The sequence below is a fragment of the Mustelus asterias genome, chromosome 1 (assembly GCF_964213995.1).
Source record: "Mustelus asterias chromosome 1, sMusAst1.hap1.1, whole genome shotgun sequence".
Taxonomy (NCBI): domain Eukaryota; kingdom Metazoa; phylum Chordata; class Chondrichthyes; order Carcharhiniformes; family Triakidae; genus Mustelus; species Mustelus asterias.
In genome coordinates, this window is record NC_135801.1 from 116941948 (window position 1) to 116955855 (window position 13908).

The 13908-nt window shown below is 40.1% G+C and overlaps 1 protein-coding gene across 2 annotated transcripts in view; it reads right to left on the reverse strand.

Annotated features, from left to right (window-relative positions):
* Positions 1-7112: 7112 nt before the first annotated feature.
* LOC144496883 (LON peptidase N-terminal domain and RING finger protein 1-like) overlaps positions 7113-13908 on the reverse strand; it is a 43579-nt gene continuing 36783 nt past the window's right edge. For both annotated transcript variants that reach the window (XM_078217482.1, XM_078217473.1), the window contains exons 10-12: positions 10498-10660; positions 9184-9333; positions 7113-8402 (exon numbers count right to left, since the gene is read on the reverse strand). In XM_078217482.1, coding sequence (XP_078073608.1) covers positions 8238-8402; positions 9184-9333; positions 10498-10660 — 478 coding nt within the window. In that variant the 3' untranslated portion in view covers positions 7113-8237. The remainder of the gene's footprint in view (positions 8403-9183; positions 9334-10497; positions 10661-13908) is intronic.

Here is a 13908-nt window from a genome sequence, read left to right on the forward strand (position 1 = left end):
CTCCAGTTCTTCAAAAATGTACGGGTTTTTTACGTTCACTAAAAAGGGCAAGATGTGTCCCCTCGATTTAATGTGTCATCCAAACATAGGGACTTTGAACAGTGCAACACTGAGTAACACAATGAAATGTGTCAAATGGCTTTAAATAAGATGCTAGAAATTTGCTCAACAGTGCCATTGAAGGCCAGATTGAAAATTTACAGTTTTCATATCTAATTTCAGTGACAAGGACTTGTATTTAATTTATTTAACTTTTATTTAGCTGGCTGAGTCATTTGAGAACCCAATTCTCATTTACAATAGCGACCTGGTCAAGAGGATAATGTCACAGCAACAGAAATTATACAACAAATACAATTCATAAAAATACAACAAAGTACAAATTAACAGTGAAAGAATTGATTGTTCAACAAGTATAAGAATCAATAGAGCCTTAACCCTCCAGCGAAAGGCATCCATGGTAATAAAATGAGTTAGCTTCAGCTACAGTTGCAACTTGTTCTAGTCATTGGTAGCCACAAACTACTGATATTTTGTTTGCACTTTCAGTCCCACACTCCTGATCTACTGACACCCGGTGCAGAGGGTAGTGGGGAAGGTGGAGGACCTCCTTGTGAACCTGCTTCTGCGCCTAGCCAAATGAGCTCTTAACAGGTCCAGGCAATGGGCAACCAAGGGGGTCGTCCAGCCCAAGTGTCTACCCCTGTACCGTGGCTATATTTGCAGCTGGGTGGTCCTGGAGAGGAAGCATGCGGTGTCTGAGCACCATCGAGGCCTTGCGAGCTCGTTGGGCACCGCAGGACCTGGGGTGTATTATCGATCCCTTTTAATTACATTTTGATTTAATGTTTTAAGTTTCCTTTCTGCTTTGTTTTTCTCGTTTCAGGTGGTTCCCCTCTTTTTGGGGGCTGACCTTTTTTGTCCCTCAGTTTATTTGATTTAGTTTATTTGATTTGCCAAAAAGAATGGCAGCCACCAACTGAAATTAACTTATGACCAAAGACAGCTCACTCTTGGATTGACCAATTTGATCAAGTCACATTACCTCATTATAACAAGACAGTAAAATATGACACACTTTTCAAATAGGCAGGTGTTTCCACCAGCATGGTTCGATAAATTAACAAGTCATTGGAGGTGATGCCTTGTGTGCAATGAGGGCCAGTTAATCAGAATAAAAGTCTATGACACTTGCTCACTCTCACACATTCACTCTCCCACTCACGATCTTACTCCCACAAACGTTCATTCTCCCGCTCCTTCACCCACCCCTGCTCACAACGCACACTCACTCTCCCTTTCTCTCATACCTCCTCTTCCACCACCCCCCCCCCCCCCCCCCCACACACACACACACACACATTAGGCTCAGCCTATCAGCAGCAAACATGGGACAGGAGAGGTCTGTAACTGGAGAAGTAGCTCCATGCAGAATCTTCCACTCCAACTTACGTGTTAGAGTGACATTTTGCAAACTGGCTTCAGAGGCCACATGGAGAGGTTTCGGGGGCTGAGTGTGGTCTGTGGGCCTTGGGTTGGACAAGCCAATCAGCATGTTGCTCAAATTTCTATTTCAAACCTGAGAAAACCACCTAGGTAGTTATGGATGCAAAACCGGTTGACTTAGGTACAAAAAGACAAAGCATGTAACCAATCAATCGTTGTGATAGCAAGCAGATCACCAACATCTGCAGAGCAATATTAATTGCAAACAGAAAGGGAAGCACTCTAAATTACATGGAATATCTTACACTTTCATCTCTACTTGTATGGAAGTGATTTTGAAATAATAACTGGTCATAAACCACTAATGAACTTATTCAACAATCCACATAAAAAATCTAGGGAGACAGCGGGGTTATGCTAATATCATTAGACTAGCAATTCAGAAGTTTAGGCTAATGCTCAGGGGGACAAGTTCAAATCCAACCACAACAACTGGTGGAATTTGAATTTAGTTAATAGATTCAGTAATGGTGACCATGATAACTCAGCAATTGTCATAATAATGTTCTGGTTCATTAATGAGAGAAAGAAAACTGCCATCCTTACCCAATCTAGTCTACATGCGAGTCCAGACCCACAGAAATGTGGTTCACTCTTAACTGCCCTCTTAAATGGCCATTCAAGCCTCTCCTTTTAAGGGTAATTAAGGACAGGCAATAAATGCTAACATTGCCAGTGATGCCCACATTTCTTGGGAGAAAAAAAAAGAGCACTGCATATTCAAATTGCAAGAGTATGATTTCCATGTTGATTATTAGCCAGGCAAGTTCAACCCAGCCAATTATCTTTCTCAACATCCATTGCTGACAATCAGTTTTACAAGTTGTGAAGAAAAGGTTGCAGAACAACATTTTAACTACATAGACCTAATCGCGGTACCAAACTCTAAAACTAGCTGACATCAAAATGGCAACAAAACAAGGTGAGGTGGTACCACTATGTATGGAATCAGGAAACTGGAAAAATGTATTTGAGAGAGCATCTCCAAACAAAATCAATCAATCTTCAAAATGAGCTTTGTTTTAACCTCATCTGATCTTAAGAGTCAGAGTCACACAGTACAGGAGAGGCCCTTCAGGCCATCAAGTATGCACCAACAAAATTACACTAATCTCACTTTTCAGCATTCAGCCCAAAGCCTTGAATGTTATGACATGTCAAGTGTACATCCATATGCTTTTTAACAATTGTGAGGTTTTCCAACTCCACTACCCTCTCAGGCAGTGCGTTCCAGACTCCCACCATCTCTGGGTGAAAGCTTTCTTCCTCAGATCTCTAAACCTCTTGCCCCTCATTTTAAAATAATGTCCCCTTGTTATTATCCCTTTAACTAAGGATTTGATTTATTGTCACATGTATTGGGATGCAGTGAAAAGTATTGTTTCTGCCTGTTACACAGAAAAAAACATAACATAGGGGAGGAGAGGGTGCAGAATATAGTGTTACAGTTATAGCCAGGGTGCAGAGAAAGATCAGCTCAATGGCAGGCCCATTCAAAAGTCTGATGGCAGCAGGGAAGAAACTGTTCTTGAATCGGTTGGTAAATGATTTCAGATTTTTGTATCTTTTTCCCCGACAGAAGAAGGTGAAAGAGAGTATGTCTGGGTGTGTAGGGTCCTTGATTATGCAAGCTGCTTTTCCAAGGCAACAGGAAGTGTAGACAGTCAATGGATGGGAAGCTATGGCAAGGTCTGCAAGAGATAACAGACTACAAGATGAAGGCATGTAAAATCACCAGCACCAATGCACCCTTCCCCAGTGAGCTCAATGCATTCTATGCCTGTTTTGAGCAAGAGGTCAGTGAGAACATGCCCTCCACCTGAGAGGTGTCGAATGAACTTGTATCTGAGGTCATTATTGCAGACGTCAGAGCAGCTTTCTTGAAGATCAAACTACGGAAAACAACTGGCCTGGATGGGGTACCCAGACAAACACTCTGATCCTGTGTGGACCAGCTGTTGGGACATTCGCAGACATCTTCAACCTCTCTTTACAACAATCTGAGGTCCCTAGCTGCTTCAAGAAGACAACCATCATCCCGGTACCAAAGAAAAGCCAGGCAGCATGCCTTAATAACTATCGTCCAGTGGCTCTGACATCCATCATTATGGAGTGCTTCAAAAGATTAGGCACAAATCAATTCTGGCCTCCCAGATTGCCTGGATCCACTACAGTTTGAATACTGCCACAACAGGTCCACAGCAGACGCCATCTCCCTGGCCCTGCATCAACCCTGGAACACCTCGATAACAATATATGTCAGACTTCTATTTATTGACCACAGTTTAGCCTTCAACACCATTATTCTTATGAAACTCATCTCCAAACTCCGTGGCCTGGTGCTCGGCTCCTCCTTCTGTGACTGGATCCTGAACTTCCTAACCCACAGACCACAATCAGTAAGGATAGGCAACACCTCCTCCTCCATGATCATCCTCAACAGCAGTGCCCCACAAGGCTGTGTCCTCAGCCGCTTACTGTATTCCTTATACACCTATGGCTGTTTGGCCAAATTCCCCTCCAACTCGATTTGGAAGATGACACCACAGTTGTGGGTCAGATCGCAAACAATGACGAGACCGAGTACAGGAGATAGAGAATCTGGTGAACTGATGCAACGACCATAATCTCTCCCTCAGTGTCAACAAAATGAAGGAGATCATCATCGACTTTAGGAAGCATAGTGGAGAACGTGCCCCTGTCTACATCAATGGGGACAAAGTAGAAATGGTTGAGAGCTTCAAGTTTTTAGGTGTCCAGATCACCAACCTGTCCTGGTCCCTCTATGCTGACACTATAGTAAGAAACCCACCAACGCCTCTATTTTCTCAGAAGACTATGGAAATTGGCATGTCCACTACAACGCTCACCCACTTTTACAGATGCACCATAGAATGCGTTCTTTCTGGTTGCATCACAGCTTGGTGTGGCTCGTGCTCTTTCCAAGACCGCAAGAAACTATAAAGGGTCATGAACGAAGTCCAGTCCATCACTCAAACCAGCTTTCCACCCATTGACATGGTCTACACTTCTTGCTACCTCAGAAAAGCAGCCAGCATAATCAAGGACCTCACGCACCCTGGACATACTCTCTTCCACCTTTTGCCATCAGGAAAAATATACAATGGTTTGAGGACACGTACCAACTGACTCAAGAGACCTTCTTCCTTGCTACCATCTGACTTTTGAATGGACCTACCTCGTATTAAGTTGATCTTTCTCTACATCCTAGCTATGACTAACACTACATTCTGCACTCTCTCCTTTTCTTCTCTATGAATGGTATGCTTTGTATAGCGTAGCGCACAAGAAACAATACTTTTCACTGTATACTAATACATGTGACAATAATAAATCAAATCAAAGCTGATTTGCGTAATGGACTGGGCTACATTCACAAAGTAGTTTTTTGAAGTCTTGGTCAGAACAGGAGCCATACCCAGTTGTGCTACATCTGGAAAGGATACTTTCTATGGTGCATCTGTAAAAATTATAGAGAGTTGTAGTGGACATGCTGAATTTCCTTAGCCTCCTGAGAAAGTAGAGGCATTGGTGGGCTTTCTTAACTACAGCATCAGCTTGGAGGGAGCAGAAAACATCCGCTTCCTGTCTGTACCCCTCAATCTCAATCAGGTCCCCCCTCAGCCTTCTCTGCTCTAAAGGAAAACGCCCAAGCCTATCCAACCTCTTCATAGCTCAAATGCTCCATCAAGGCCACATCCTGGTGAATCGCCTCTCCAGTGCAATCACATCTTTCCTATAGTGCAGCGATCAAAACTGCACAGTGTACTCTAGCGGTGGCCTAACCAAAGTTGTGTAACCTTCCTGCTTTTGTAATCTATGCCACAACTAATAAACGCAAGTGTCCCATATACCTTCTTAACTACCCTATTAAACTTGTCCTGCTGCCTTCAGGGATCTGTGGACAAACACCCCCAGATCCCTCTGAACTTTCTAGGTCGTGCCATTTGTTATTCCGTTGTCTTGTTACTCCTTCCAAATTGGATCAACTCAACATTTCAAATATAACCAGTTTGAACCAAGTTCCATGGCTCTGCATCATGGGAGAATAGGGACTAATAAAGGAAGCCTTAAACACGGAGAAGAAATCACAGTGCTCAGAAGCATAAGCGTCTGTGGTGTTCGATGATTAATATTTAAACTGAAGCCACACAAAATAAAGCACATTGCAAAGTGCATTTGTACGAAAAGATTGCAAATATTGTTCACAAAAAATACTTATGCATCCATGTAATTGGAATCTGATGATACATGATTACTGCACAGCACATAACATTTCACAGAACTGAAAAATTGGAATGTAGCATTAAGAAAACAGCATCAGGAAGGTCACTAACTTTGATGAACGATTCGCAGGAGTCTTGTTATCGCTACTTCAGATGCAAGGTTCACGCATCTTGTGCAGCCATCATTTTATGGGAAGTGCCATTGTTCATGTCACTGATGTGGAACTAAAGGCATTGATGTGATTGAATGTGACTGACTGAAACGGAGGAACAAGAGGGTACATATTTTGGGCAAATGGGTGGAGGATTCATTTTGTACACTTGGACGAATGCGGGATCTTACATCACATCGATTAGCCAATAAATATCCAAGTTGAGGATACACAAGTGTGAAATATATTTAACATAGTGAATATACAGTGGATGAACACCCATGAAACTATTGTGCATTCAAATTTAATTTTCCTAACTCTACCACTGTATCAAAGTGCTGCCTCAACATCCACAGCAGAGGTGGAGGCAACCTGCTGACTGTTATGTCCTGATATCCGAGATTACTTTGACAGGTGTCCTCCAGAGGCCTGGATGGGCCCGGCCTGTTAAGGGTCTCCTGCTTTGGAGTAAGTGCATCATTGTTGGCCTTACCCACTGGAGCTGATGACATCACAAACAAAGGGTAGTTGGAACGACAGGACAGCATTGCAGGTCAGGGATGCTACCAGGATAAAAAAGCCTGGCAGGTTCCTGGACATGGTTAGGTAGCAGCTAATCACGTGGCAGCTTAACCCTCCACTGGAGTTGCAGCAATCAGCAGATCACAGCTATAACTGTAGGATATCCAAAGCAAAGGTAGGCAGTAACATTCTAAAAAAGCATATGAGCTGTCATCCTGTTTATGATAATCCAACTGCTCAAAAGATCAGATCGCAGGAAGCAGAACAGAAAGAAACTGGTGCAATATTTTTACTTTAGGAAGATTTCTTGCTACCTTCAATACTGGATAAGCAGGCTTGGGAGAAGAGGTTTTCATGGTTTGTCACCAAACTCCACACACGAGTATTAGATGCAAGACTGATGTATATTGCTTTGTACAGGGTTTTAAAGATGATCCTTTTTTAAACAGTAGGTTAAGTGAATTGTCAGACATCTTACTTCTTTTTTGTGAATTTGTTAAATAGTAATTGTCCAAAAAGGTTAGAATGAAAAAACTGAGTATGTAGATTCCATACCCATATAGTATGTAGGATCAATCCCAAACTAGGTACTAAGCACGGAATTGAAACTTGTAGAAATGCATGTCAACATTAAATTAGTGCAGAGTGAAAAGATTCAATTCTATTCAAACTACATTAGACCATGAATGTTCATTTCTGATCTTTATTTTATTCAAAAAATAAATTAAATATACAAGCCAACGCTGAAATTTTGTAGAAACCTTTTACAAATTTACAGATGAGAAAGTCAATACCTGGCACAATGCCAGCACAAATCAGGAAAAAACAAATCCATGGAGCAAAGATACAAACCATGACAATACTAAATGTAAAGAATTTTGCTTTTTAAAACAAAAACAGACTAAGAGCTCATAGTTCACTTTTCAGCAAACATAGATTAGCCAAATGTAATGTTATTTGAGTTGATAATAGTTTCAAGTTTAACATCCAGTTGTTTTAAAGATTGGCCTCCAATTTGCTGTAATTAGAATCTTGAGATGATACATGATTACTGCACAGCACATAACATTTCACAGAACTGAAAAATTGGAATGTAGCATTAAGAAAATCTGGAATCCTATCTTGCCAATGGATTCCTGACTATTTGCAACATTTCCTTTGTATGATAATAAGCCACAAATTCTCGAATGTCCCAAGTTTGATATCTGGTTTTATGTTGAGTTGGCAGTTTTTGGATGGAACTCTTGCTGGAAAGTGAGCACATACTGATATGAGTGAGGGCACAACTTGCATAGCTGCAATGGTCAAATAGGTTGCTGCACATCAGCCTCTCAATTCAGTAAGTATTGAAGGGTTGCCAGCACCCATGTCCTAGCAAAATTCAGCCAATTCAAGATAGACAGTGACAAATCCAAATGTAAATCATGATGGCAGTTTTCAATTTCTAATTATATTGCTCAAAGGCCAGAACATATCTGTAGTGCTCTGAACTCTCAGCATTTAGCACAGATAGTTCAAATAATCAGAACAACTTCAAAACTAAGTACAAAAATCATGGAATTTCTGTCTATTCAAAATTTCACAGAAATAGCTTGGAGTAGAATATGGTTCATCACAACCATCCTTCTTGGTAGGATATAAATAAGGTGAGGTTTTTCTTCTGTTGCAGCATATTTTGCAATTCCTTTCAAAACCACACCTGCTTATAACGTTTCACTCAAACTAGCATTGCATTCGAAAAAATAGCAAATAATCCAATCATGATTGGAAACAGGACTGGATGGTCCTTGAAGCAAGTCCAGGCTAATTGTCACTTGGATTGGTCTCTTGCACTGGAGAAGTATGTCAAAATCTTCTGAATTTTAATTAAGCGGTTCTTCAAGGATGTCATTGACAACACGGAAAGCTGATATTTGGGATCCACAGGAAGAACAGCAAGGAGCCACCAACACCAAGCAGGTCCATTTGGAGGGCCCTAAATACAAATATTGTTTTAAGGAAAAAAAACTTGCATTTATATAGCAGCTTTCACAACCTCAGGACATTGCAAAATGCTTTACAGCCAATTAAATAATTTTAAAGTTTGGTCACTGTTATAATATAGGGCCACACAGTCAATTTACACAGTTAAGTCCCAACAAACAGCAATGAGATATGGCCAAATAGTAGCTTTAGTGGTGCTAGTCAAAGAGTAAACTGCATTGTATTCAAGTCGCTAAATGATCAACATCAAGGCAAGCTCACACAAGTCTCAGTATTTCCAAACTCCAGGTGACTTTGAACTTCAAATTGAGCTTATCTTAATGTTTATGATGACACCTAGAATGCCAGAAAAATTTAACCTACATCTCCCATGCTAACCTGGAATATAGCGTATCCCTGCTCTCCCACTATTTCATTACCTATGCATAACTTTTAACCATCATATACCTGGCATCTAACAGTTTTTTCCTAAACTCCTCCATCTTGCTTCACCTGTCTTCACACAATCAAAAGTTTTTTTTATGGCTACCTCTTCAACTTGCTTTGGGTCATTTGAAAACTTGCTCAATTCCTGCTGTGTGGATTTTTCATCACACTTGTGAAGTATTTCTACTATGACTTCTATCAGCATGCAACGGTAAGGATTTGAAGAGTCCACAATTCATTGCGGCTTAGTGAATTCAATTGATGTGGACAACACTGAAGTATAATATTATTAATCTTGGCATCCATATCAAGAAAAAATAAATATGTTTTAATGACAGTTGTAATACCTGCAAATCTGTTTCTCTCTCTGGCATCGGTCCAAAATGCTGAAGGATTTGAATGTGAAATCTACTCTTCAAGTTTTGAAACCATCTGCAAGCTTGGGCATATACTTCATCATGAAGATCCATAAGTTTATCCAACTCCTCTCCTGTAACCTGAAAACAAATATAGATTTATATTTCAATACGTACTTTAAAGTACCAACAGCAGCAAATGACTTTTCTTGTTGGTTTGTGTCATACCCAATATACCACATTAAAAATATTCAAATGAAATTTGAGAACAGCAAATTACCTTAATAATCACTTGAGCCAACCATAATGACATTATTACAGTATATGGAGAATACAGGAAGGTAAACAAAACCAAGTTCAAACTAGCTGTCTGGCTGAATCTCAGCACAGAATAACATCATGCAGTTTTGGCCCATCAACATCTTCTCAAATGCAAAAAATTGGGAAATTGAACAAACTGTATTCTTGCCAACATCGCTAGGAGACAATAGATGTATTTTGGAATCTTGTCTCTCGTTTCAAAATGATAGAAAACTGAAAACAAAAAAACACAGCAATTGGTTGCTTAATTTTTTTCTTGGAGTGTGGATGTCATTGGAAAAATCAGCAATTATTCTTCATTATCAGTTGCCTCAAACTGATGAGCCTTCTTTTAAACCATTGAAACTTCTGTGTGATAGTGCTCCCACAATGTTTTAGATAGGAGTACTGGAATTTCAAATATAGTGATAAAAAAGAAATGGTGTACATGTCCAAGTGAGGACTGCATGTGTCTTGCTGGAAAACAAGTGCTAGGTGTTCCCATTTCACCAGCTGCTCCTCTACTTCCAGGTGGTAAAGGATGAGAGTTTGGGAGGTATTTCCAAAGCCTTGGCAAGTTGCTGCAGTGCATCCTGTGGATAGTACGCATAGTAGTAACATTGCACCAGTGGATGTTGCTAATTTAATGGAGTACAAGAATTGATTGTGCGGATTTTCAATTGGATTTCCTCTTAGCTTGGGAAGCTCCGATAACTCGTTTTCATCTCATCAGGCAAGTCCAAGCTTGATTGTACCAATATACTCAAGTTCTTTTTTAAACACAGAAGGCATGCAAGAATATTTGACATGATAGTTTGAGGGAAATTTACATGTCTGTACCCCTGGTGTGAATTTTTGCCCATTGATAGCATACATCAAAAGTTCAAGTGTAAAAGTCAGTAGGCCTACTGGATTTTAATAATCACTTGAGCTAAAATTAATGGTGAATTGCTATGCCCCATGTTGCAATCTGTGTTACGTTCAAGTGCTGCAAATTATACTTGCCTTAACATCTTTCAAGTATTCAATATTAGCAATGTAATATCCATCTTTTTGCCCTCTTTGCAAAACTTTGAAACAACTTCCTCCGACAGTGTCCACAATAGATCGTCCATCAGGAAGGAAGTGAATGTTTCTTATATGTAGCATACAGCCATAATCTGTAAATCTGTAAATCATGGAAATTACTTTTATGAAACCAAAATAGAACTCAAGAAATAGGAGCAGAACCCTAAAGATGTTTCCTGTTAGCTAACCAACCCTTTATCTATGCAATTGTGTTACCCTCTACACCATGAACTCTTATTTTGTGCAGTAACTATTGATGTGGTATCGTGTCAAATGCCTTTTGAAAATCCAAAGAAATCACACACAGATTCCTTTTATCCATCTTGCTTGCTGTTTCCTTAAAGAAGTTGAATAAATTAGTCAAACACTATTCTCATTCACAAACCCAATTTAACTCTGATACAATATTACTGTCAAACTCTCTGCCTCTTCCAGTCCCATTCAGCTTGTGTTGACCCACATCAATATCTTTTTCTATTGCCTCAACTTTTATCTTTGAATTCCTAAATCTCCCTTTACCCAAACCCTCCCTCCATCTCTTGATTTAAAACCATTTTCCCCTTCTTGGACCATATTTACTGGTGCACTCATGATTGCATGCTCTTTCCATTCCTGTTACATTCTGCACGCGCACACACATTCCAACAGAACATCCCACCCAGGTCCTATCCTCATAACCTCATGTATTTACCCTGCTAATCTCCCTAACCTACACATCTTGGGACACTAAGGGGCAATTTAGCATGGCCAATCCACCTAACCTGCACATCTTTGGACGGTGGGAGGAAACCCATGCATACACTAGGAAAATGTGCAAACTCCACACAGACAGTCACCCAAGGCTGGAATTGAACGAGGGTCCTTGGTGCCGTGAGGCAGCAATGCTAACCACTGTGCTACTGTGCTGTCCTAAACTTCAGTGGATACAAGCCGAGCCTGTCAGCCCAAGGCAACCTCTCCATTCCAGGTATTAATCTACTAAGTCTTCTCTGAACTGCTTCTAATGCATTTACATTTTTCCTTAAATAGAGGCCAAAACTATACTCAGTATTCCAGATGTGGTCTCAGAAATACCCTGAAGCGTTACCACCATACTCTTATATTCATTTCCCCTTACAATAAGCAATAATGTTCTTTGAACTTTGCTAATTACTTGCTGCACCTGCATTCTTGCCTGTTGTGATTCATGCTCTAGGACACAAAGATCCCTCTTCCTCATAGAGCTCTGCAATCTATCACCATTAGATAACATTTTTTTTATTCTTCCTGGTAAAATAGACAATTTCACATCTTCTCACATTAGACCCCATTTCCCAGATCTTTGCTCACTCACCTAACCTATCTGTGTCTTTTTGTAGCCTCGTCATGTCTTCTTCACAGCTTACTTTCCTAGCTATCTGTGTCAGCAGCAAATTTAGCAACTATACATTCAGTCCCTTTATCCAAATCATTTATCTAAATTGTAGAGATGAGGCCCCAGCACTTATCCCTGTGGCACACCACTCAGCACATCTTGCCAACCAGAAAATGACCCATTTATGCCTACAATTTCCTGTTAGCTAGCCAATCTGCTATGTTACGCCCTACAGCAGCAGCTTTTATTTTCCGCAATAACCTTTGATGAGAAACCTTATTAAATGCCTTCGGAAAAACCCAAGTACTGGTTCCTCTTTATCCACAGGATGTTACTTCTTCAAAGTACTCCAATAAATTGGTTAAACATGATTCCCCTTTACAAAACCATGTTGATTCTGCCTAACAAAGTGCCGTTATAACATCTTTAAAAATAGCTTCTAACATTGTCCCTATTACAGATGTTAAGCTAATTGGCCTGTAGTTGAGTTTCCTGCTTTCTGCTGCCCTCCCTTTTTGAATAAAGGAATTACATTAGCTATTTTCCAATCTAATGGCACCTTCCCCGAATTTAGGAAAATTAAAATCAACGCATCAACTGTCTCACTCTCCACTTCTTTTAAGGACCCAGGATTTAGAAAATTGTTGAACTGTGGGTTGGCAAATACAACTTTGCTGGTGACTCATTTTCTTGCACTCCTCCCACTCTTGTAATTCCTGATTTAGTCATTTCTGGGATGTTACTTGTATTCTCTACAGCTAAGAACAATGCAACATCTCCACTCTGTACATTCCATGAACTAGCCCTCCACACCATTACTGCAAATGTGGCTTACCCAGTCTACATGAAGATTAACCTCTCCCATGGTTACTGTCCTGCTGTTGTTATATGTATCTCTAATTTCCCAATGTATAATCCAACAACATATAAACAACTTCTATAGTTGTTTTCTAGCCTGGTTGTTTCTTAGCTCCACCCAAACTGATTCAACATTTTGATTCTCTGAGACAAGATCCTGGCCCGAAATTTCCTGTCCTGCCCACTGTAGGAATTGTAGTGGGCGAGACAGAAAATTTGGTGGATCTTTTAAAGACCTGTTGAGCTCAGTCAGGAACTTCCAGTCTTGGGGCACACACAGCTGATCAGTCCCACCCCTTTCTCTTTGCTGTCTTTATGTCATGCTTCATAATCAAGGTAACCCATCTTCCCTTACATTTTGCTATCGCTTCATAAGGTCAAGTATCCTGGAATATTTAATTCCTAAACTTGGTCTCTTCGCAAACACATCTCAATAATTCATACTAGATGAAACCCATTAAAATTTCTGTACTATTAACTCATCTTTCTTTGCAAATGTATATATGGTATATTCAGCTTTATTTTTCTCTAATGTCACCCTAGTCGATTTATGACCCATTACCTTTGTTAAACTCTCTGCTCCTTTCTGAACTATTCTGATTTTTGCTGGCTTGGCATTTCACTTATTGCTCCTGAATTTAATGCGTTTACTGCTTGTTCCATCCTTGACAGAATATATTGGAGATTGTGTTACTCTTAAGAGCAAATGAAGTCTGTAAGTTGTGTGCCACAAGCATAAGGATTTTCTTTTACTCAATATTTTATAAGCCAAGGTAAATAAGTCCTCTTTTCTGCAATGCTGTTGAAATCTGGGTTTAAAATCTTTCTAAAATACTATTTGGACTCATGGATGATCACAACCTTAAAAGTTGATAGTTTTACAGGACTTCAGACATATTTTGTATTAGTACCTACAGATACTATTTGCACATTTGGGTCTTAAGTCCAACATAAATTTGGTTAAACACATGTTTTTGTTGTCACTTATTTGTTAGATAATAAAGCAATAACTTAGATTTCATGACTGAACTTTATGTTCAACAGGTGGCTTATTGTAAAGAGTGGATGTTCTGCATTGACATTGGGGAGGGGGGGGGGGGGGCAAGGGGACTGTGACACAATTGCATTAGAACCAG